Source organism: Delphinus delphis, chromosome 5 (genome assembly GCF_949987515.2).
Source record: "Delphinus delphis chromosome 5, mDelDel1.2, whole genome shotgun sequence".
Lineage (NCBI taxonomy): Eukaryota > Metazoa > Chordata > Mammalia > Artiodactyla > Delphinidae > Delphinus > Delphinus delphis.
In genome coordinates, this window is record NC_082687.1 from 137,407,009 (window position 1) to 137,431,782 (window position 24,774).

At 48.6% G+C, this 24,774-nt stretch overlaps 1 protein-coding gene across 3 annotated transcripts in view; it reads right to left on the reverse strand.

Annotated features, from left to right (window-relative positions):
- The window catches only part of FAM193A (family with sequence similarity 193 member A), a 174,113-nt gene that overhangs the window by 5,354 nt on the left and 143,985 nt on the right, over window positions 1–24,774 (reverse strand). For all 3 annotated transcript variants that reach the window (XM_060013078.1, XM_060013079.1, XM_060013077.1), the window contains 7 exons: window positions 24,117–24,315; window positions 22,878–23,150; window positions 21,078–21,351; window positions 20,039–20,222; window positions 18,781–19,011; window positions 15,297–16,143; window positions 5,211–5,292 (listed from right to left, as the gene is read on the reverse strand). In XM_060013078.1, coding sequence (XP_059869061.1) covers window positions 5,211–5,292; window positions 15,297–16,143; window positions 18,781–19,011; window positions 20,039–20,222; window positions 21,078–21,351; window positions 22,878–23,150; window positions 24,117–24,315 — 2,090 coding nt within the window. The remainder of the gene's footprint in view (window positions 1–5,210; window positions 5,293–15,296; window positions 16,144–18,780; window positions 19,012–20,038; window positions 20,223–21,077; window positions 21,352–22,877; window positions 23,151–24,116; window positions 24,316–24,774) is intronic.

The window sequence follows — 24,774 nt, forward strand, 5'->3', positions numbered from 1 at the left end:
AAGACCGAATAATCTTTCTTTGAAAGTCTTGGACAATTCTCTGTGAAACTGTCAGAGTGTAGTTTTCTCACTGGGAAGACTCAGAACTGCTGCTTTAATCTAATAGTTACTGGACCATTCACGCTATTTTTCTATTGGGTTAATTTTGTGTCTTATTTAAGTTTTAAAGTTAATTGTTGTGAAGGTGCTTCCAGTCTCTGGAGTTACGTCCTCCTTTTCACTTACGTACTCACAAAATCAAAGAAACCTTTTATATTACAGAGAATTTCAAACACACCCAAAAGCAGAGAATGGTAAAATGAACAGAGCCACCATCCAACTTTGATAATTATCAACATTCTGTTTCTCCTTCCACCTAATTATGGTATTTTGGGTGTCTTTTTTCTACTTTTCTTGACTAGTCTCTCAAAGGTTTATTTATTTAATGTTTTCAAAGAATCAAATTTTGGCTTTGATGATCTTCTCTTTGTTTCCTATTTCATTATTGCTCTTATGTATTATCTCCTTTGTTTCACTTTCTTTGAGTTTATTCTATTGCTGTTTTCCTAATTTCTCAAATTAAATCCTAAACTCGTTAATTTTCAGGTTTTTAATACTTAACTCCAGCATTTAAGGCTTCAGTGGAAGTGCTCCCAAGGGCAAACCTTTTCTTTTTTTTAAAATTTTCTTGAAGTGCAGTTGATTTATAATGTGTTAATTTCTGCTGTACAGCAAAGTAACTCAGTTTTATATACATATGTATGTGTGTGTGTGTGTGTCTGTGTGTGTGTGTGTGTATCTGTGTGTGTATATATGTGTGTGTGTGTGTGTATATATATATATATATATATATATGTATGTATATCCCTTTCCACTGTGGTTTATCATAGGGTATTGAATCTAGTTAGTTCCCTGTGCTCTACAGTAGGACCTTAGTTGTTTATCCATTCTCTATATAATAGCTTACATCTGCTAACCCCAAACTCCCACTCCATCCCTCCCCCAACTCCTCCCCCTTGGCAACTACAAGACTGTTCTCTATGTCTGTTTCTGTTTCATAGATAAGTTCATTTGTGTCATATTTTAGATTCCACATATAAGTGATATCATATGATATTTGTCTTTCTCTGACTTACTTGACTTAGTATGATAATCTCCAGTTGCATCCATGTTGCTACAAATGGCATTATTTCGTTCTCTTTTATGGCTGAGTAATATTCCATCGTGTATATGTACCACATCTTCTTCATCCATTCATCTGTCGACGGACATTTAGGTTGTTTCCATGTTTTGGCTATTGTAAACAGTGCCATTACGAACATACGGGTGCATGTATCTTTTTGAATTATAGTTTTTTCTGGCTATATGCCCAGTAGTGGGATTGCTGGGTCATATGGTTGCTCTATTTTTAGTTTTTTGAGGAACCTCCATACTGCTCTCCATAGTTGCTGTACCAATTTACATTCCCACCAACAGTGTAGGAGGGGTCCCTTTTCTCCACACCCATGAGCAAAACCTTTTCTGCATTCCACAGGTTTTCACATGCAATATTTTCCTTATCTTTTAGTTCTATATATTTTTAAATGTCCACTGTGGTTTCTTACTTGACCCATGAGTTATTTAAACTTACATACTTCCAGATTTCCAAATATTTAGGGACATAAAATCTATCTATTGTAAATATGCAACTTCAACATGCTGCTGTGGTCAGAGAACACAAATTATACATCCTTCTTTGACATGTTTGAGCCTTGCTTTCTGTGGCCCAGCACATATCCCGTTTCTGTGGATGGCCCCGTGTGTGTAAGAACTCAGCTCTCTGTGTCTTGGATGCAGGGTTTCACCTACATCCATTAGACTAAGCTTGCCGGTCAAGTTCACAGGGGGGCCTGGGCTGCTCACGCCAATCAGGACGCGGAGAGATGGTCTGAGACCTCGCACCAGGATGGTGGATTTGTTTGATTCTCTGTGAAGCCCAAATTGCTTTTTGTATCTTGAGGCTATTTCATTAAGTACTTGTGTTTAAAATTCCTATTTCTTCCTGACAAACTGAACATTTTATCATTATGTAGCAAACTTCATCTATCCCTTGTGTTAAAATATACTTTGTCTGAGAAGAACAACTGTAACAGTTTCCTTTTTCCTTTCTCTTTATTTCCACCTTTCTTTTCATTATAGTTTAGGTATGTTCTTGTAAACAGTATATATACATATGTGTGTGTGTGTGTGTGTGTGTGTGTGTGTGTGTGTATTTATTTATTTATTTAAAAAATTTAACACAACCTGACAAACTACTTTTAATTTTGTCTGCTTACTGCCTATCATGGTTACTGACACGACTGGACTTGTGTCTATCATCTTTTTAAAATTTGTTTGTTGTACTTTCTCTACATTTATTTTTTTTCTCTTTTTGTTTTGATTTTTTTCCCTTCTACTGATTAGCAATTTATACACCCTATTTCTATTCTTTCAATGCTTGCTCTTGAAACTGTGTCCTGCCCGTTTAGCTTAAAGTCTGAATGTTAACTACCTGAACAACAGAAGGACTTCAGGATGCTCAGTTCTGACGATTTCACACCTAACTGACATACTACTGCTGTTCAGTACTGGGGTTCTTTCAAACATAATGTCAGTTAGATATTTACCTAGATTTATCAGGCTGTTTCTCATTCCTTCCTGTGTATGTTACAGTGATCTTCTGAGATCAATTTCCTTTTTCTTTTCTTTCTTCTTTTTATTTTTTTTGGGTCACGCTGCGCAGCTTGCAAGATCTTAATCCCCTGACCAGGGATTGAGCCCATGTCTCCTGCAGTGGAAGCATGGAATCCTAACCACTGGACCACCAGGGAATTCCCGATTTCCTTTTTCTTAAAGTATACTTGTAGATGTTTCCTTTTAAAACAGGTCTCTTTGTAGCAAGCTCCTACACTTTTTCTTTATTATGGGAAAGAACAGTTTTGTGGGATACATAATTATAGACTGACAATCTTCTTTCAACACTGTAAAGATCACTCCATGGTCTCTGGTTTCATATGCTATGTCTAGAAACGGATTTTTGTTTATCCTACTGGTATATGTTGTGCTTTTGAATTTGTAGATTCAAATTTCCCATTAGTTCTGCAAAATCCTCAGGCATCTTATCTCTTTAAATCCTGCTTTTCTGTGGTCTCCATTCTCTCTCAGAGGGGCTTCCGTTAGGTGTATGTCAGACTTAGCCACTCCTCCATGTCTCTTAAGCCCTCTTTCACATTTTCTATTTTCCTTATAATCTTGGTGCATTCTGGGTACACTTTCCAGTTATATCTTCCAGTTCATTAATTCCCTCTTCAGCAGTGTCTAATCTGTTTATCAGGTATCTATCTACTGAGGTCTTGACTTTAATAATTCTATTTTTCATTTCTAGATTTTTATTGTTGGTCTTGGGTGCTTGATAATCTTTGTTTATAAGGTCATGCATGATTTTAAGGTGTGTGAATCCTGCAGGTCTACCTTGGGAAAATATTCCTCCAAAGCTTTGCCTACATCCAAGAAATGCCCCTGTTCCATCCCCTGCTCCCCAGAATCCAGCTTCAGAGCAAACTGTGTTAATAATTCAAGTAATTTAGGGACCTCCCTGGTGGTCCAGGGGTTAAGAATCCTCCTTCCAATGCAGGGGATGCGGGTTTGATCCCTGGTTGGGGAGCTAGATCCCACATGCCGCGGGGCAACTAAGCCCACGCGCTCTAGAGCCTATGCACCGCAACTAGAGAGACCGCGTGCGACAGCTACTGAGCCTGTGCGCCAAAACTAGAGAGCCTGCGCACTGCAACGATAGATCCTGCATGCCACAACGAAGATCCTGAGTGCCACAACTAAGCCCCGACACAGCCAAATAAAAAAATAAATAAGTCAATAAATAAATATTAAAAAAAAAATTGGGGACTTCCTTGGGCGTCCGGTGGTTAAGAATCCACCTTCCAATGCAGGAGATGCGGGTTCAGTCCCTGGCTGGGGAACTAAGATCCTACATGCCGCAGGGCAACTAAGCCCCCATGCCACAACTACTGAGCCCGCACATACCACAACTAGAGAGAAGCCCGCGCTCCACAATGAAGAGCCCACTCGCCACAACAAAGATCCCGCAGGCCGCAACTAAGACCCAATGCAGCCAAATCAATCAATCAATCGATTTAAAAAAATAATTCAAGTAATTTAGCTACAGATTCTTTTGGACTTTGTACAAACGTATTCACATCATCTGAGAATGACAATGCCACTTCTTCATCTGAATCCTTATCCCTTTGTTTCTTTTTATTTCTTTAGAAATAGAAGTTGTGATAAGGGGCATCGCTGTCATCACTTCTTTAATCTCGAGGAATGGCTTGTAACGTTTCACCGTGACGTATATAACACCTACTGATTTTATGGACGCCCTTCGCCACGTTTAGGAGAGGCCCTCCTCATCCTAGTTAGGGTTTACTATGAATGCTTAACTTCAGCAAATGCTGTACCATCTGCTAAGATTTAAACACACACACACACACACACACACACATTATAAACGTATTTAATTTTAAGAAACATTTAGAATTTTACAATACTTCATTTATGAATTAATGACTTTTTGTACTGCAAACTGCTTTTTGAGTGTGTGTGTATGTGTGCGTGCTTTCTGAAACCAAGAGATTAACGTACTTCCAAAGAGAGAACAAGGCACTTTAAAGAAAAATTTTCTTGTCATGACTCACATAGTAGATATTATTGAACATATTATGACAAATATTATTAAACACGTACTAATAGAGTCTGCATATCAGGAAAGCTGACTAAATTAACCGAAGTGTTACTTTTCTCCTCTAAAGCATGCCACATCACTGTGTCCCAATGCCAGCGCATATAAAGCTCAGCTGGGAGGCTTGTGAGAACACGGATGTCGGGTCCCAAGTTCCTAGGCGGTGCTGCTGGTCCAGGACCACTCTGAGATACGCTGCTAGAAACCAGTCTTTACACACACGGGCAGGGACAAGTGAATGAGGTGTGAGAGTGTGGGCGAGGAGGCTAGTACGTGTGTGCCCGGGCTGTGGGTGGGATGTGCACGGCAGGCCTTCACATGCTAGAATGCTACAAGGCAGCCAGGCTGCTGGGCTAGCTGACACAACTCCTGTCCCAGACAAGCAGCCATGCCATGCGGGAGGGTCACGCGTGGTAACCACGAAACCATCCCTCATTCGGACCACACTCCTGACAATTACCTTTTGAAATATTCCACTTCCCTCTCTGTCTCGTCCATGTCCACACTGTCTAGGTCGATATCTTTAGGCAGAAAGACATCATCTGTAAGATGAAAGAAAAGAGGTAAGTCAGCTGAACAGCAGGCCATCTTAGCGGGACACAGCAAAGCATTTGGTTTTACTTAATTTCAACAAGTTCACAAACTAAAGATCTTTTCTAAAATGAGATCTTGCATGGGACTTCCCAGGCGCTCCACTGGGTAAAACTCCGCGCTTCCAACGCAGGGGACGTGGTTCCATCCCTGCTCGGGGAACTAAGATCCCGCATGCCGCGGGGTGCGGCCAAAAACAAAAAAAAAAAGAAAAAAAGAAAGTGAGAACTTGTCTAATAAAATTTTTTAAAAAATTTAAAAAATGAGAATTTGCAAATGGCCACAGGTGGGCAGACCTCTCTCATGCACTTGGGAACATCCAGGTCACGTGGAATTAGCGAACTCCTGTGCTGAGTGAAGGAACCACTGCTTCAGGTCCAAGAGAAGAGACATACCTGCTGCCGCCACCGGGAGAGCCCTTGAGAAGACAGAGGCTGTCTGCCCCAAGGCCCCGCTGGAGGGAGGGCAGGGGGGTGGGGGGAGCAGGGGCACGGCTGTCAACAGACGCCGCGGACGTGTCTGTACCCAGGACCCAGATGTCAGCCTCTGGAGGAAGACGGCTCTTCTAGGCATTCAGTTTATCCAAGCAACATCCAGAGACTTCACCAAAAAGCTTTTCCGGTTGTCCCTACCAAACGCAAGGCTGTATTTCATTTTGCAGTTGAGCAACCCTCTTTGAAAATAGGCTACAGCAGGGAGACGACTGATGAGGGAGCCTTGGCACCTCTGAGGGTTTTAATTCCCTCCTCTGCTCTGCCCACCCTGTTTGGTACCTGCCCGGCGCTCAGAGGCTCCATCCGTGCACACCTAGGTGCTGGGGGGCACTGGCGGTGTACGCACAGCACCCGGCTCCACTCACGGATGAGTGCAGACCACCGACAGTGCTCTGTTAAAGCCAGTCTCCATTCCCTGTCCCCACCTTAGCAAGGGACAATTTTTTGGAATCCTCAGTAAAGGACCCCCGTTCCTCCCATCACTGGGCATTTGCACAGCGGTAATGAAGGTGTGGTTTACCTGCATACCAGCGGCTAACACTGCTGAAGACTCCCAGCGCCATGCGGAGTGCCTTCACATCCACCAGCTCAAGGCAACGCCGCGGGCACCGAGGAGCCCCCGCACGGCCCCCTGCACGACCACAGCCCCTCCCGCACAGACAGCTCGGGGCCTGGGTCTTCCTCGACTCCGCCCCTTGCCGCTGTATCCCTGTGGTTTCAGCCACACCTGGATACCAACACCACCAAACCAACCCCGCCCCAGACCTCCTTCATGAGCGGCTCGTCCATAAAGCCACCTCCTCTGTACATCCACCCTTCAGGCAGCCGACCCCCAAGGCAGGCAAAGCCGCTGTGATCTGCTGCGGCCGCTCCCTTTCTGACAGTGATCTAGAAATGATCCTCCCCCCACCCCCTTCCTCACACTCACGTCCCACCTGTCGCTCCGTCACCATGCTGGGCACATTCCTCGTCAACAGTTGCAGATGCCTGTCTCCATCCCGCTGCTTCTGGGATGCCCCCCCAGCCCCCGCCCAGGCTCCCTGGTCCAGGCCGCCAGCCCGCACAAGTCACCCTCACAACACGCTCCTTCCCAGCCACTGAGACCGTTCGTTCATCAGGCCTCCGCTGCACACCTACCGCAGGCATCTCCTGGAGGCCCACCGGCTGACCCTGATCAAGGAAACAGTGATGCACGAGGAGAGGAGAGGTGAGGGGGGCCAAGAGTGTTTACAGGTGTAAAGAAGGTAAAGTCTTAGAAAGGCCAAACTCAAGTTATTCCATAAACAAGTTCTAGAAGCGGAGTTGGTTCAACCACAGAAGCAAACACAGAGCAGACACGTCTGCTGGGAGTGCTCTCGTTATAAAGCGATTTCTAATACTCTTCTCAGTAGAGCTGATGACCGGTATGAAAAAAATGGGACAGAACTATAACCAGATTCAGTATCAGACAGACATTTTTCACAACAAAACTGTTATTAACCAGGGTGGAAAGAAAGAGCGACCTAAAGAATTTCGTACCCGCCGGGCTGTCTGTTCACTGTTCAGACCACAGGAAACAGTTTGCTTCGCCAGAGCTTGGAGGACTCTGCGCCCCTGACCCCTACTTGAGGACACGCGCCTGGGAACACCGCTACACGAGGACCAACACGGGCACCTAATGTATTCACGCGCAAACCTACAAATACTATGCGCTCTGACAAAGCAGAAACAAACGCAGCTGAAAAATGGGAAGAGAAAGGCCAGCACAAGCGGGCAGAGGAGAGAAAACAGGGTCCGTGCACGGCTGTCCCCCAGGCAGTAGGTGGTGCCACAGGCCCCCATCTGGAGCAGGGATGGGGCACTAAAGGTATAAGTGCAGGGGCAGCACCGGTACAGAGTCGCAAACGTTCCTAAACACCAAGGATATACAGAAAGAAAGGCAAACATCTCACACAGAGAGAGAATCAGCGAATATAAAATATAAAACAGAGGACTTCCCTGGTGGCACAGTGGCTAAGATTCCACGCTCCCAATACAGGGGGCCCGGGTTTGATCCCCGGTCAGGGAACTAGACCCTGCATGCATGCCACAACTAAGAGTGCTCATGCCACAACTAAGGAGCCCACAGGCCACAACTAAGACCCAGCAGGCCAAAAAATACACACACACACACATAATATATGTATGTATTAAAAAACTGATCTAATAATTACAAAATAATGTCAGGGCTGTCCTGTCAATACATGGAAACAGGCTCACCTCACCTGTAGATAAGACTGTCAACGTGGCTCACACAGCAGGACTGAGGTGTCTCGGCTGTATGCAAGGGAATGACCTAAAACCAAGTGACTCAGATAGACCAGCAATGAAGGAATGAGGACAAAGGTGCCCCACCAGGCAAACAGAAACAGAGAGAAGGGGTAGCGATCACCATCTCAGACAAAGGAGAATTCGAGCCAAAAGTGTGAAACACAACAGAAAGGACATTTTTAAACAATAAAAACCAAATTCAATATAAGAAATTAGTTAGGAATATGTACCAAGTAACAAAGAGACCACCTTTTCAAAGCAAAACTACAGGAAATGCAAGAAAACGCAGAAACTCAATAATAAATAACAACATATGTCAAGAGGACAAAAAACAAGTAAGGATACAGAAGACCTAAACCTAAACCTAAATCAAAGCTATACCATGGATATAAATATATATTTAGTTTAATACCATGATAGCAGAGAAAATACACTTGTATCTCAAGTGAACACAGAGCAGTCACAAAAACTAGTCACAAAGAAAATACCAGTAAGTTTCATGAAGCAGAAATATTACAAACAATACTCTCGGATCACAGTGTACAAAACGTAGAAATTATTAACATAAACGAGGCTCTCCCACCTGGAAACCTAAAAGCCACCTATTAAACTACTGGGTGAAAGAGGAAAAGAAAACCACATGGAAACTGCTGAATTTCTAAAAAAGAAACCAAACGGAAACATTATCATACACTGTGGGATATACTTAAAGGAATGATCAGAGAAAATTCAAGGTGCTAAATACTTTGATCAGTAAAAATGAAGGAATGAAAAGAAACGAACTCAATTCCCAAATCAAAAAGTTAGAAAGAACAATGAAGTAAAACAAAGGGAAGCACAGGATAAAAAGATAAAAGTAGAGATTAATGAGGCAGAGAGACAAACAACAGTATACACCCAACTGATAAATCAAGAGCCTGGCTTTTGAAAACATTATATAGATAAACTATTAACTTTAACTGAGTCAAACAGAACAGGGAGAAAGAAAGCACAAACATACAAAATAAGAAATGACAAGAGGAAAATAACCGCTGAAAGAAATTTTTTAAAAAGTACATACTCGGGCTTCCCTGGTGGCGCAATGGTTAAGAATCTGCCTGCCAATGCAGGGGACACGGGTTCGAGCCCTGGTCTGGGAAGATCCCACATGCCGCGGAGCAACTAAGCCCGTGAGCCACAACTACTGAACCTGCGCGTCTGGAGCCTGTGCTCCGCAACGGGAGAGGCCGAGACAGTGAGAGGCCCGCGCACCGCAATGAAGAGGGGCCCCCGCTTGCTGCAACTGGAGAAAGCCCTCGCACAGAAACGAAGACCCAACACAGCCATAAATAAATAAATTAAAAAAAAAAAAAGTACGTACTTCGCAGACATCTATGTGAACAAGCTGGAAAACTGGCTGAAAAGATAATTTACTACGGAAATACAGTTTAGCAAAATTAACCTCAGTGAAGAAAGAAATACTTAAATAGACCAATTACCATAGAGGACAGAGAGAATACCATCAGGCAACTTCCCCACAAAAAGCACCGGCCTGGGGGGCTGCACAGGAGATTCCTGTCAAATCATTAAAGCCTAAGTAGTCCCAATGGAAGGTGAATTGCTCTAGAATACTGAAAATGAAAAACAAGCAAAAAAAGCCTCCTAATTCTTTACGAAGTATAACAGGTCTAAGAAGAAAAATTATGTTTAATCTCCGTAGATACTAGAAAACCTTTGACAAAATTCAACACTCATTCCTGATAAAATACTCAAGAAAAATAGGAATTGCTGGATATTTTCTTAACATGATAAAATATATAAACCTTACCCTAAAGCCAGAATCTTAATGTAGAAACACCAGACGTTTCCATTAAGTTCAAGAATGATGCAATTAAACAAGAGAAAACAAGAAGCATAAGAATTGGAAAAGAAGTAAAGCTTTCTCTATTTGCAAATAGATGATAGAGTAGCTGGAAAACCCCAGAGAATCAACAATAAGACTCAAACAATGAAATAATCTGCTAAGGTAGGAGATATAAAGTTAACATACAGAAAGCAACAGCTGTCATACACACAAATGACCAGTTAGAGGAGCACCATCCAGTAGAAACACAACATGAGCCACATACATAACTTAAGATTTCGTAGTAGCCAGCTGAAAAAATTAAACAACTGAAATTAATTTTAGTAATGTACACTTTAATTAAATATGTCCAAAAGATTATCATTTCTATATGTAATCGATGTAAAAAATTATACTGGGACTTCCCTGGTGGCACAATGGTTAAGAATCCACCTGCCACGGAAGACCTAAACAGACATTTCTCCAAAGTAGACATACAGATTGCCAACACACACATGAAGAGATGGTCAACGTCACTAATCATTAGAGAAATGCAAATCAAAACCACAATGAGGTACCACCTCACACCGGTCAGAATGGCCATCATCAAAACATCTACAAACAGTAAATGCTGGAGAGGGTGTGGAGAAAAGGGAACCCTCTTGCACTGCTGGTGAGAATATAAACTGATACAGCCACTACAGAGAACAGTATGGAGACTCCTTAAAACAACTAAAAATAGAGCTACTATACAACCCAGCAGTCCAGTCCCACTACTGGGCATATACCCAGAGAAAACCATAATTCAAAAAGATACATGTACCACAATGTTCACTGCAGCACTATTTACAATAACCAGGACATGGAAGCAACCTAAGTGTCCATTGACAGACGAATGGATAAAGAAGATGTGGCACATATATACAATGGAATATTAGCCATAAAAAGGAACGAAACTGAATTATTTATAATGAGGTGGATGGACCTAGAGTCTGTCATACAGAGTGAAGTAAGTCAGAAAGAGAAAAACAAATTCCATGTGCTAACACATATATATGGAATCTAAAAAAAAAAAAATGGTTCTGAAGAACCTAGCGGGCAGGGCAACAATAAAGACACAGACGTAGAGAACGGACTTGAGGACACGGGGGGCGGGGGGGCGGGGGGAAGCTGGGATGAAATGAGAGAGTAGCGCTGACATATATAAACTACCAAATGTAAAATAGACAGCTAGTGGGAAGCTGCTGCATAGCACAGGGAGATCAGCTCGGTGCTTTGTGACCACCTAGAGGGGTGGGATAGGGAGGGTGGGAGGGAGGGAGATGCAAGAGGGAGGAGATATATGGATACGTATAGCTGATTCACTTTGTTGTACAGCAGAAACTAACACAGCATTGCAAAGCAATTATACTCCAATAAAGATATTAAAAAAAAAAAAAAAAGGAATCCAATGCAGGGGACACGGGTTCAATCCCTGGTCCAGGAAGATCCCACATGCCGTGGAGCAACTAAGCCTGTGTGCCACAACTACTGAGCCCGTGCGCTGTAACTATTGAAGCCCGCACACCTAGAGCCCGTGCTCCGCAACAAGAGAAGCCACCGCAATGAGAAGCCCGCGCACTGCAATGAAGAGTAGCCCCCGCTTGCCTGAACTAGAGAAAGCCCGCGTGCAGCAACGAAGACCCAGTGCAGCCACGCCCCCCCAAATATATATACATATATATACTGAGTTATTTTACATTCCTTTTTTTTTCATACTAGGTTTTCAAAATCTGGTTATGGTTTTACACTCACAACCCGCACAATTTGGACCTTCCACACTTCGGTGCTCAGGGGTGACATGTGACTGGCTACTGCACCAGACGGAGTTGGAAGGTATGATTGTAGAAAACACCCCGTTAAAATTAAAAGCAAGGAAGATTAAATACTTAGGAATAAGCTCAATAAGAAATGTGAAAAACCTATAAGAGAAAATTTAAAACATTCCTAAAAGACATAAAGTAGACTTGAACAAATGGAAAAACTCCCCTTGTTCTTGGGAAGGACGAACAACATCACAGACACCAATTCTCCCTAAATTATCTTATAAATTTAATGCAATACCAATAAAGATACCAAAAAGGTTGTTTTTTTCTTTTTTTTAAGGGAGCTACGCACACTGACACCAAAGTTCTTATGGGAATACAAACATGAAAGAACAGCCAGGAAAACTGAAAAAGGCTGTGAGGAGAGAAGAGCCCTTAAGTCATTAACATGTACAGAACCCCTGAAGCAGCAACTCAATGCAATAATGGCGAGTGAATGAACACAGAGGGAAAGAAAAGAAATTCCAGAACAGACCTGAGGACACACGGTGTAGCACATGGTGGCATCCTGAGTCGCTGAGGCAAGATGAGCTTTTTAATAACTGGTGTTGGGACAACTGGTTAACTATTTGTAAAAGATAAAGCTGGATTCATGCATCACACGATACAAAAGAATAAACTCCAAATAAAGGTATCGGGGAGCTAAGTGAAAAAAGTGGAACCACGCTAATACTAGAAAAAAACTTGGCACATTCCTCCTTAACCTTCGTGTTAGTATAAACAATCACACCTAACAACTACTTAAAATCCAGAGTGAACTATGTATAAAGTAAAAGAGAAAACTTGTGCTTGGCTAAAAAGCACTGGAAAGAGTCAAAGACAACTTAAGGACCTGGGGCAATATCCCCGATTCATAAGGAACTCTTAAAAAATGGAAGGAAAAGAGCAAAAACCCAATTAAAAAATGAGAAAAAGTTACGAATAGAAAATTCACAAAAGAGATATAGAAACAGCCCTTAAAAATATGACCTCACTATAATTAGAGAAAAATGCATATGACCACTTCAGGAATAAGTGCGCCTAACAGATGGGCTCAAGTTACAAAGCCTGACAACACACTCTCCCGGTGAGGCTGTGGCCAAACAGGGGCTCGACAGGGTGGGAGCAATGCAGGCTTCAGAGGAGCAGGCCACATCAACCAGCCCTGTCTGCACTGACCTCTGTGACCCAGCGCTCCCGCAGAAACACCCACGCACAGCACCTGCGCTCCGCCCCGCTGTGTGTCATTACAAACCCCAAGAGCGGGGCAGTGTCCAGCGGAGCCCACTCAGCACCTGAAAGCACAAGGAAGAGCTGCGGACGCACACGGAGGGCCTTTGGAATACAGGATGTGGGGAAAAAGCCACGGGGAAAGGCGTCTCTAATATGCCAACCTTCTGTGTAAAGAACAGAAAAGCAAATAAGAAACTAAGTAGGAATGGGATAGGGAAAAAGAAATCAGGATTAAGGAGGGGAAACAAAACAAAATAGATACAATCAGAAACAAAGGAAGCCAGCTGCACTTCCTAGGAGTCCCCGTGGCTGTACTAAACGTGCCGCACTAGGTCCTGTGGGGGGAAGAGACCTACCAACCCTCAGGCTAGAGAAGGAACCCTGAACAGACACGGAGGGCAGGTGCGCCGGCCGGTCTCCCACCGCGGTGGGAGCAGGCAATTCTGAAGCCACCCGTGTGTCCCCCCAGGACCGCAAGGCAGGAGACACACTGTGGACCGCGGGGAGGGGGCTGCAGGGAGCGCAGTGGCACCGGAGCCGGACTGCAGTTGTCAGGGTGAACGGGTGGTTTTTACTGCAGAGATTAGATACCGAAAGACACAGATGTGTGTGGGGGGGGGGGGCACGAGGAGTGCACACGTGCCTGCGTACACACACTCGCTCCCCCTCCTAGGCCCTGCCAACCACACACCAGCTCTGGGTCTCAGAGCCGGGACATCTAACTGTGCACAGAAGTGCTCAAAGCACAACGGGGTGCAGAGGCCATGCAGAGGGGGCTCCCACCGACTGAATCTGGGGGCATCGAAATAGTGTTAGTAAAGGATTATAACCTATAGCATAAAGAAAGCATCTACTAACCCGCCCTTGTATAAATAATGAAGTAAATGAAAAAAATACGTGGGGAAGAAGAGCTCTTCCTACAGAACGTTGAGTAAGAAAGGGAGAAGGAATGGCATCAGAAAAGTCACCATTATGTAGGCAAAGAGCACAGTAATAATCCCCCTGGGCAACACTGTCGTCCACGGATGCTACAAGTAGTGCATGAATGTCTGATACGGCGTAAGGGACTCGTCTCCCCATGAGACACTCCGGGTGAGCACAGGTCAGGTGTCAGCCTGGCAGAGGAGAGACAGGCCGACCGCACGCACCACGGTCCAGGAGGAGAGTTACCAACACCGGGCAGTGTGCCTCCCGACGGCAGGGCACCCACCAACACAGACCCGTCACCCCCAAGGCGCTGCCGCCAACGCTGCGTAACCTGAACCTGGCTGTGAAGGAACAGCACCAAACTGAAATTACTCTAGATAGCCATTTACTCTAAAAAATGGGTGGGTCATACTCTAGAGATGTCAGGTTGTGAGAAAGTGAGGAACTGACCCATTAAAGGAAATTAAAGAGATATGACGGTGACCCTGGGTTGGATCCTGTGTCAGGAGAAAACTTTGTTTCCTAGGACGTTAAAGGGATGAACGGAGAAACACGCATAAGCCTACAGCTAGGTAACAGTCTTGCGTCAGTGTTAATTTCTTGATTTTAACAACCACACTGCGCTCCCTGCAGCCCCCTCCCCGCGGTCCACAGTGTGTCTCCTGCCTTGCGGTCCTGGGGGGACACACGGGTGGCTTCAGAATTGCCTGCTCCCACTGCGGTGGGAGACCGGCCGGCGCACCTGCCCTCCGTGTCTGTTCAGGGTTCCTTCTCTAGCCTGAGGGTTGGTAGGTCTCTTCCCCCCACAGGACCTAGTGCGGCACGTTTAGTACAGCCACGGGGACTCCTAGGAAATGCAGCCGGCTTCCTTTGTTTCCGACTGTAACCATTCTGTTTTGTTTAGTTGTTAAAATCAACAACGACATCGTGCCCCCCCCCATCTGTATCTTGCTGTATCTAATCTCTTGTTTTGAGGAAATACACACAGCAGTATTTCAGGGTAAAAGGGCACTCTCATTTGGTTCAGAAAAGTAACCAAGAGGGAGAGACAGGACACAGCAAGTGTGGTGACACGCTGAGCTGACGGGAGTATGTGGGAATCCTTCGTGCTCTTCCCTGTAGTTTGCGGGAAGTCTGAAATTATTTCAAGGTAACCGAATACAACCACAATGCCTACGCGTCCCTCACGGCTGGTGCAGAGGTCACACAAGGCACGAAGCCACGACATGGACGGCAGCACCCCCCTCCAGGAGGGGTGGACCCTGAGAGGCACCCGACCCAGCGCCCTCCTCGCCCCACGATGCCCCAGCTACACAGGCGCCCCCTTCTGCTCTGTGTTTATTTACCGATTGAGCCGCTGCCTCTGTCTCCCTTCTTCTTCTTGCTTTTCTTGCTCTTGCCCTTGGGCTGCGGAGAGTCTGCTGGCACCGGCTTGCCACTCTGCGGGTGCTCGCTGGGCGCGGCGGGCTCTGCGGGGCCCGGGCTCGGCTTCTCCTCCCGGACGTGGTTCAGCTGCTTTCTGTTGTTGTTGTTGCTGTTGACTTTCCTCTCCTCCCTTCTGTGCTCCGCCAGGGGCGTGAGGTCAAGCACTCTGGCCTTTGACTCAGCCTGGGGCCGGGGCCGGGGCTGGGCCTCTGAGGCTCTGGGGGGCTCCAAGGGCTTCCTCGCCGGCTCGCCGCCCGCTTTACTGCTGTGCTTCAGCTTCTGTTTGCTGTTTCCCTCCTTGTGCTGATGCATCATGTCCAGGAGGAAGGACAGCGGCTGCTGCTGCTTCCCGTTGACCCCCTTCGGCAGAAGGAGCTTGGAGTCTCTGGCGGCCACGGGGTCGGGGGTGTCCGCGTCGGCCCCCGGCCCCGGCCCCGTGTCTCTATGGTCCACGTGTCTGGAGGGGGAGCGAGAGGAGGTTTCCGGGTCTTCGCTCGGCTCCAGCGAGCCGTTGTGCATGCTCTCAGAGCCGGGCACAGCCTCCGCGGCCGCCTGCAGACTCCGAGCGAGCATGTCCAGCTCGGGACAGGCCTTCCTTGGCCTCTCCTTCTTCTTCTTCTTCACGGCCCTCAGCTTCTGAAGCTCCTGCAGCCTCTGGAGCTCCTCCTGCAGCCGCTGCTGCTCCTCCTCCCGCCGCCGCTCCTCCGCTCGCAGGTGCAGGTGCTCCCGGGCCCGGGCCTCCGCTTCCAGGCGTGCTTTCTCCTCCAGCTGCCGATGTGAAAGGAAAAGGCAACTTAGGACAACAGTAAGTGCTCTAAAAAAAGTAAGACACGCACACAAAAGTGAGATAAAACTGAATCGCACGATAAGAATAGAAACACTGAAAGGGGCTGTGACAGGTCAAAAGCTTAAAACACACCTCCATCAAAGCAGGGGGTGGCAGTCAACAGAACATCCCTTGTAGCCTCCGACCTAGCCCCGGGCACAGAGGACGAGGTCAGAGCAGCCGCCGTGCTCCTGCCCTGCGTGGGCTCTCCCGTCTGTGCGCGGCGGCAGGTGGGGGATGAACTGGACAAGAACAAGACTGATCGCGAGGCAGCAGTTACACAGCCGCACAGGTGCCGCCAGAACCTTTCCAGGTGGGGAATGCCGCTGATGCGTTCATGTGGGTCAAAGCGACATTCAAGAAAATGTGTACTGAAAAGCTCGGAATTTCTTTTTCCCACCCTAGCAGGTAAAATTCCCAATATATTTTCACTAGTGTGACAGAGCAAATGACTTCCTAAAATATTCAACATGACGTGGCAAATAGACAAAGGTTATTTCTGCTGTCCAACTGGCAGGAAATTAATTTTCAACTCAAGCGAAGATTGTATTTTTTTAGTGACACACATTGCAGGAGCACAAATGGAAAAGATTCCTTCTGATTAGAAAACAAACGAGGGACTTCCCTGGTGGTCCAGTGGTTAAGACTCCGCACTCCCAATGCAGGGGGCCGGAGTTCGATCCCTGGTCAGGGAACTAGATCCTGCGTGCCGCAACTAAGAGCCGGGGCAGCCAGATAAATAAATAAATATTTTTTAGAAAAAGAAAACAAACAAAAACCCAGTGAGAATAAGGAGAACGGCTCCTCCATCACTGGGCTCCAGTAAGGCTCACGATCGTGAGAATCTCTGAAAAAAACATTTTGCGTGGGAAAATGTAAAGGTCCTTCCGAATTTAAATATTCTTCATTATGTTTCAGAAGGCAATATTTTTTAAGAGACAACTTGCTTGTTTTGCTAAATAACTTAAACATAAAATTAGGTTAAAAATTCAATGACAGGTTTCAGAAAAATGTAACTTGCCAATTCAAGTAAAGATCATTTAAAATTCCTGCTCCATCTGTTAAAGGAAAGCTTTGCTGGAGGCAGCGCCTGACAGACAAACTCCCACCGTGTCTCCCGCAGTGGCCCCTGCAGGCACTCCAGGGCCTCCAGTCTGCAGGCCTGACCTGCCTCAGGACAGACTCTACAGCGAATCCAACCCCGGTGTGTGCTGCCTTCATTTCAACAAGAGACAAGGCAGCTTTGTGGGTCCCCCTGCAAACCAGGTGCTCGGCAGAGAGCACGAAGGGTGAGAGCGGGTGCCGAGGGCGACCCGGGATGCACCTGCAGCGTGGTCCGGATCCAGGCCGCCTGCAAGGACAGAGGATAGGAGTCCGGGTGGGGGCAGCCCTGAAAGCACCTGAGCCAGTCCAGAGGCTTCCGATGAAGCCCAGTGGCGACGGTCTCCAGGGCCTCGGACCACCTGGGACCCCGGGTGCTGAAGCACCCCTGGGTGGAGAACACACCTTCTCCCCACACCAGGTCTGGGGCAGAAGCAGGCCGCCCCCTCCAAGCCCCCTAATTAGACCTGTGGCCAATCCAGACCTATCTCAGGACCGGGGGTGGGTACAACAGCGGCAGTGAATCCACTCAGTTCAATCCCAGCTACCTTAAGAGTCACGGCAACTAAGTTGGAAGCAACACCACACGACAAGTGGCCCGACCCTGGGTCCACTGTGGGCATGTCTCCTCCTTCACAGGGGCCTCACGCCCTCCCAAAGCAACCCATCCTACAGTCAGAGCCCTGTGGTCCTGACGAGTCCCCTCTGGGCACAGCCCACACCTGCCTGCTGAGGCGGGCTCGTGGAGCCTGACACCTTCAGGGAGCTGAAACCGGGAAGAACCTCCAAAAGAACTGGCGGGGGTGGGGAGGAAACCCCAGAGGAGATGCTGTTCCCATCACTTTCAGCGTCACAGGAAGTAACGGATACAATTTCTCGCCTAGCGGCACAGTCTGCACACCACGCTCCCGCGTTGAGACCCGCTCAGTCTGGCCGCAGCTCCCCACTGGGCCAGCCTGGCCAGTCTCAGCAGCTACTTGCCTTTGTGGCAGCCCCTGCCCTAACGGTGTGGGGGCCTCCTTACTCTCGACGTCACTGCCACGTGCAGGCCCTCCTTCGAGCGGTACTCCCTGATCCTCCTCTGCCTGTGGGGCCGCTCGGGGCCCTGCACCAGCCTCGGGTCAAAGGCGCTCCTTCAGCCCCAGTCTCCAGAAGCCCACAGTGCCCCGCCCTCGACAACCAGGGCTGCTTCCCCTGCTTTCCTGGGAAAGAAGTTCCTTCGACAGACAAGAGGCGGAGGGGCTGCTGCCGCCCCGACGCTGGCCAGCACAAGAACCGCAGGCCTGTTTTAGAGCCATTAACAAACCCCTGGCACAGGAGGGGGCTCCACGGCCTGAAAACACAACCTGGGTCTTGAAGCAGCGTCCAGTTCAGGCTGGCAGGCGGTCAGGGGCTCCTGAAGCAACACTGGGAGGCTGTCGCCCAGCCCCGACCTCAGAGGCCCCCCGGAGGCCGCCTGGCGCAGACCCTCTGTTTACCTTTCTCTGCTTATGCCGTGCACGCTTGGCGGCCCGCGTGCTGCTCACGGGCTTGGTCTCCGAGCTGTTTATGAACTGGAGCAGGTCCTCCACCCTGCGATGGTCAACCACACTCTCCCTTTCTGAGAGCTGATCCGTTTTCTTAGGCTGCTCTTCCTTCCTCTTGGTCAGCCGTAAACGAAGCTTTTCCCTCATTTCTGCATAATTTCTACTTGTTGGCGCAGCGGGAGGCTAAGACCAACGGAAACATGACGAAATGCAAGTTTTCATGATTTTGAGTATACCAAATTTCAGACCATAGCATTAAAAGTGAAATTTTTATTGCTCAAGTGACACATGCTCATCCGGAAAAGTAACTGAACAGAAGAAACAAATGGCGAGAAAAAGAAAACCTTTCATCACCAATTACCCAAAGGTAGTATTTTGGCATTGACCTGGCAAGCTTTACATAGTCACAAAAACATCTGGCAGAGGATGTACAACTACGTACACAAATGGTTATTTTTAAACTAAAAAGAAACTATTATACATGCTGTAACTGATCTACTTTTTATGTAATACGGTGTGACTATCTTCTCGCATCAATAGATGTGTTTATAGCATTTTTCCATCCCCTCGCAGGTTTCCTCTTCAGAGCCGAAAAGCCTTCTCACTGACTACTAAAAACACCTGCATGAGCTGAGGAAGCACGGAGAGACTAAAGCAGAAAAAGAACAGCTCCCGGCCCTGCTCTTCCCGCCGCCCAGCCCCAGACACCACGGCTGACACCTGCTTGTACGGATGGAATGACTGTCCTGGCACACCACACAGTGCGGATGTGTCTCAATGCACTGTGCAGTCGAGCAAGAGGAATCCGCCTGTACAGGCCGTCCACTGTGTGGACTCAACAATTCCCACGCCTGGGGAGTTGGTAGGTCCTATCTAATCAAATGCAAAAATGCAGAGATGAAATACTCAAAACTACGTGTCATTATTTCTTTACGACAACTACAACCTAGAAGTGGAACCACTGCTTTAGACGGTATCTTGATTTTAATTATGCTCGCAACTAGCGCTTTACACACAGTGTAACCATACCCTGAATTCAACCTGGTACATTATTCTTGCAAAGGAGTTTGCACATTTTACAATCCGAATTTAAACACGCAATTTACAAACACCCATGGCGAAACACTAATTTTACGCACTTAAGTGCGCGCTCCGGCACCTGCCCCTCCCCCGAGGAGGCCCTCGGCAGAGGAGAGGCCAAGGCACTTACCCCGCCATGCCCGAAGAACTCACAGTAGCAGCAGTCACAGTACTTGCCCTCCTTCTGGTTGGTGGAGGTGGAGGTGCTGGAGCTGTGCTCGGAGCAGCTGTCCTCATCCGCAGTCTCGTCTCCGTCGTCCTGCTGCGGGTCATAGACGCCGTTCTCGCAGCGATGCCCTTCACAGTCGGGGTCGCTGCAAAACCGCGCAGGGCCCGTCAGCAAGCAGCCTGCCCCTCAAGGGGTGCGAGCATGGCGAGCGGTGGCCGAGGTGGTTCTTTCCGACCAGCCTGCCCTCACCAACGAGGCGCAGGGCCTGCACGACCCAGGGGCCGCGCAGGCAGGACAGGTGCAGGCCGGCGGGCACACCCAGAGGGGCTTCTCAGGTGCACACACACGGCCTCCCCACTGTCCCTCCCACCACCATTTCATCCTGGGGGATGTAGGGCAGGGGAGTGGCGGCAAATTCAAAGGTAACGAACACTGACTTTTTAAAGAAAGCTGTTGAGAGCACAGACCCACAGTGGCCCTGTGCTCTGCACCGGCCGAGACCGGAGCCCGCCCCTCCCCGCTGCCGTCCGCCGTGGTGAGCTGCGAGGCCCTGGGCGCCGGAGCCCGCCCCTCCCCGCTGCCGTCCCCGCTGGTGAGCTGCGAGGCCCTGGGCGCCGGAGCCCGCCCCTCCCCGCTGCCGTCCCCGCTGGTGGGCTGCGAGGCCCTGGGCGCCGGAGCCCGCCCCTCCCCGCTGCCGTCCGCCGTGGTGAGCTGCGAGGCCCCGGGCGCCGGAGCCCGCCCCTCCCCGCTGCCGTCCCCGTGGTGAGCTGCGAGGCCCTGGGCGCCGGAGCCCGCCCCTCCCCGCTGCCGTCCCCGCTGGTGGGCTGCGAGGCCCTGGGCGCCGGAGCCCGCCCCTCCCCGCTGCCGTCCCCGCTGGTGGGCTGCGAGGCCCTGGGCGCCGGGGCGTCTCCGGCAGTCCTGCAGGGCTAGGTCGCACAGCACCCATTCTGAAGCGCGCCGGCCTCCCCCCCCCCCGCAACCCGCCCCGCCCCGGGCTCACCTGCAGACGCTGGGAGGCGCGCTGACGGAGCCGTCTGTGGTGGGGGCCACGGGAGCAGGACAGAAGCTCTTGCGTGAATCCGCAAACCCGGGAGAGGTGGCGGCCGTTTTGGGGAAGGACGGGGCTGCGAGACTGGCAAGGTGAGGCGCGGAAGCTGGAGAGAGGGCGGCGGGAGGGAGGGCAGGAAGCGGCACCAGACCTGTGGGGCTGTTCCTCGGGGCCGCCGGCACCCCGTGCCTGTGATCCTCCTTGTTGATGCCGTGAAAGACGTCACCTGCGTTCAGAGATGCCAGAGTCACTGCCAGTGGCCAAGGTCAGGCAGACGTTCAGGCTTCTCTAAGTTAAAACTTTTTTTTTTTTAAACCAACTTTTGGTCTGAAAATGTTCAAATCTATAGAAAACTTGAAGGAATAGTACAAAGAATACCCATACACCCTTCACCTAGACTCAAGAGTATTTATTATTTTGTTATATTTACTTTGTCTGTCTGTCTCACACACACACACACACACACACACACACTTTATTGGTGGCTTAACATGTGGAAGCAAAGCTGCACTCACTCCTAAACATTCCAGCCTGGACTCCTGAGAACATGCACGCTTTGCCGTAAAACCTCGACACCAGCACCAACTACAGACAATTAACCTCATGGTGACATTCTCATCTCACGTACAACCCCATCCAGACTTCTGGCCTCTCCCACAGTCCTTTGCGGCTTTTCCCCGAACCCAGCATCTTTTAAACTTTCTTTTTTTCCTTCCACAATACTGACATTTTTTGAGTTGAGGCCAGCTGTCCACAATTCTGGATTTACAGTCTCATGTCCGATTTAGCTGAAAATATTCTACGCATGAATCCTGCAAAGGTTACGTTGGATCTTCCCATCTGATTGCACAGGAAGCACCTAACGTGTTTGCTGCCGTCGGTGAGGCTACATCTGATCAGGTGTGCAGGGGGGGCAGTCGGCACCTTATCTTCCCTTTGCAATCTGCCAGTCACCTGTGGGTGCTGCTCCCAGACACCGGCACTACTGCATTCCCCAAACTGAGATCCAACGTCCTGACGCCCATGAGGATGCTTACCGGGCCCCCTGTCACCGGCTGGCTGCAGAGTGGCCTTCTATCTGTACCGGTCTTGCACACGTAGTCAGCAGCGAGCTTCCACCCAGACAGCTTCCCACCCGACTCCCTCTTTTGAGCGTCCCGACGGATTCCCGACTTTAGTTGCGTGCTACAATCCGTTCCTTCATTCTTTCTGATGCTCAGACAGTCCTAACTTTGGCTAGTGAGGCCTCTCTGATCCGGCTCCCGTGTCCCTTTGACATTTGCCCCTGGTCTCTGACTGCCCCCCTTGCTTTCAAGCCCCCTCTTCGCTGTGCTCAGGGCAGAGTGTGACAGCGACACCACCTCCACACCAGTGACCTGCACGGCAGCAGGGGCTGCATCTCAGGCTGGTCAGCAGCCCCATCAGCTGACTCTCCGTGAGGCTTCTACTTTCAGATGCCTAAAAATTACTCCACGTGTTCAGGAAGCAAAGACCTCTCCCCACCACAGAACAAGAAGCGCAGAGAGGAAAGGCAGGACACAGTGTGGCAAAGCCCTGGAGGGTGTCAGTGTGACAGTGAAGTTCTCATCAGAGCCCTGGAGGACACGCTCTTTGTGCACGAGCGTTCTTAGGTGTTAATTACACTGACATCCCTGGCCAGGCCGAGTGAAAGGGAATTACAGAGCTGCTGAGGAAGAAGGAGCGAATACGCAGCGCCCACCCCGAGGGCTCCTGCGGGCTGGTGGGCCTTACCGAGGGAGGGCGGTCTCTTGGACGACACTCTGAACTGGCTGTTGCTCGACTGCACCGTGGTGGCCGTGCAGGACACGGAGGAGGTGGCTGACGACGTGGCCATCACAACTTTGTTTGCTTCCATAAAAGCATCTTGGAAATTGTACAAACATTTCTTTTTCGCAGCGTTTTTTTTCTCTTTGCTATCCGGAACTGCAGGCGTTTCATTGCTAGATGGAGGTGGAAGAGCTTCAGGTCTTGTTTCTGAGAGTGTTGGCCCTAATATGTCATTCCCTTCAGAGAAGAATGGGAAAATTAAGGCTTCTAAAAGAAAGAGCATTTAGCTAAAACCTAAAGGACATCTGCTGAATAAACTATTAACACTGGGGCTGCTACTTAAGTTAGGATTCCAATGGGATGACACTAGTCAACTAGTTTTCATCTCAGAAGAAAAATTTATTGAGCACCTACTATGTGCCAATTCCTGTGCTAGGTGCTTTCCAAAAGTTATTTAATGTCTTAAAATACTTTCTGAGCTTAGTACTATCATTCCTATCCTGAAGATGAAGAAACTGAGGCTCAGAGAGGCTAAGCAACTTGCCCAAGGTCACACAGTTAGAAACCCTTTCTAAGCACAGACCAGATGTCAAGTCTAGCTTGCTGTTCTGAGCACATGCAGGGGCGGGGGTGTGGGACCACCAGGGGCTCTGACCACGTGAAGACAGAGATGAGGCAGAGGTACCAACCCCTCCTCAGGCATGCCCTGCCCTGCCACTGAAGAAACAGCTGCACCTCAGCAGTTGAGGCCGCAAGGAGGAAGGTGCTTGTTAGAGGGGACAGGTCCCATGTAGGGTCAGTGCAGAAAGAGAGAAAAGGAACGTAAGTCATAGCATTCAAGCCACACTACCCTGCTGCACCGGGTCGAGGTCTGCTGGTCACCAATGCTCAAGAACCAAAGGCCCAACACTGCACCCTGGAGCCAAGACGCTCAGCAGCCCTGGGGCGGGAAAGACCCAGTGTCCGAGGCCCGTCCGGCTCCTGTGCCGGCAACGGGCCGCCAAGCCCAGAGCCTTGCTCCGCTCCTGGCGGCAGACATGGGTGGCTGGAGCAGCCTGAAGGGGCCAAGGGGCCTCCTGCTAGAGGTGGAGGTGAGGGGAAGCAGCAGCCCGGGCCCCTACTGGGGAACTGCAGCAACAGAGAGGGCAATCCACTCAGCACAGATCATTTTAAACTTTAAGAAAGTTTTAATGAGTTCCTTACCAGAAATTGTATCTGGCAAGAAAGTGCCAGGATTCCAGTTCTTATCATTCATCACTTCTGATCCCCAAAGACTTATAAATTTAGAACTATTCCACTCTGGAGTATTCCCAAAACAGCTCGGATAAATATGGTCTTGAAGAGATGCATTGAATACCTGATGTTTATTTGTGTGATTCTGAACAGGTGCTGGCGGTAAAGCCTACAAAAAAAAATGTTCTAATCATATATCAAATTAATATCCTATTTACCTAAGCAGTTAAACTACAAACAGACAAGTCATTACCGAAACCCTGCGGGACGCGCCTGCCGTGAGCAGGTGTCCCGGGAGCACGTCTTGCAGAGGCTTACTTGAGTATTTATGAGGCTGTACGTGACGGGGCAAATCTGAACCAGAGGTAGATTTTAAAAGCAACTGATGCTCAAGGAATGTATCAGACAAACTTTAGACAACTCGGTGACTTCTCACATTCCTCCCTAGTCACATTTTATTTTATTTTTTTAAATAAATTTATTTATTTGTTTTTATTTTTGGCTGTCTTGGGTCTTCCTTGCTGCACGCGGGCTTTCTCTAGTTGCGGCGAGCAGGGGCTACTCTTCGTTGCAGTGCACGGGCTTCTCATCGCAGTGGCTTCTCTTGTTGCAGAGCACGGGCTCTAGG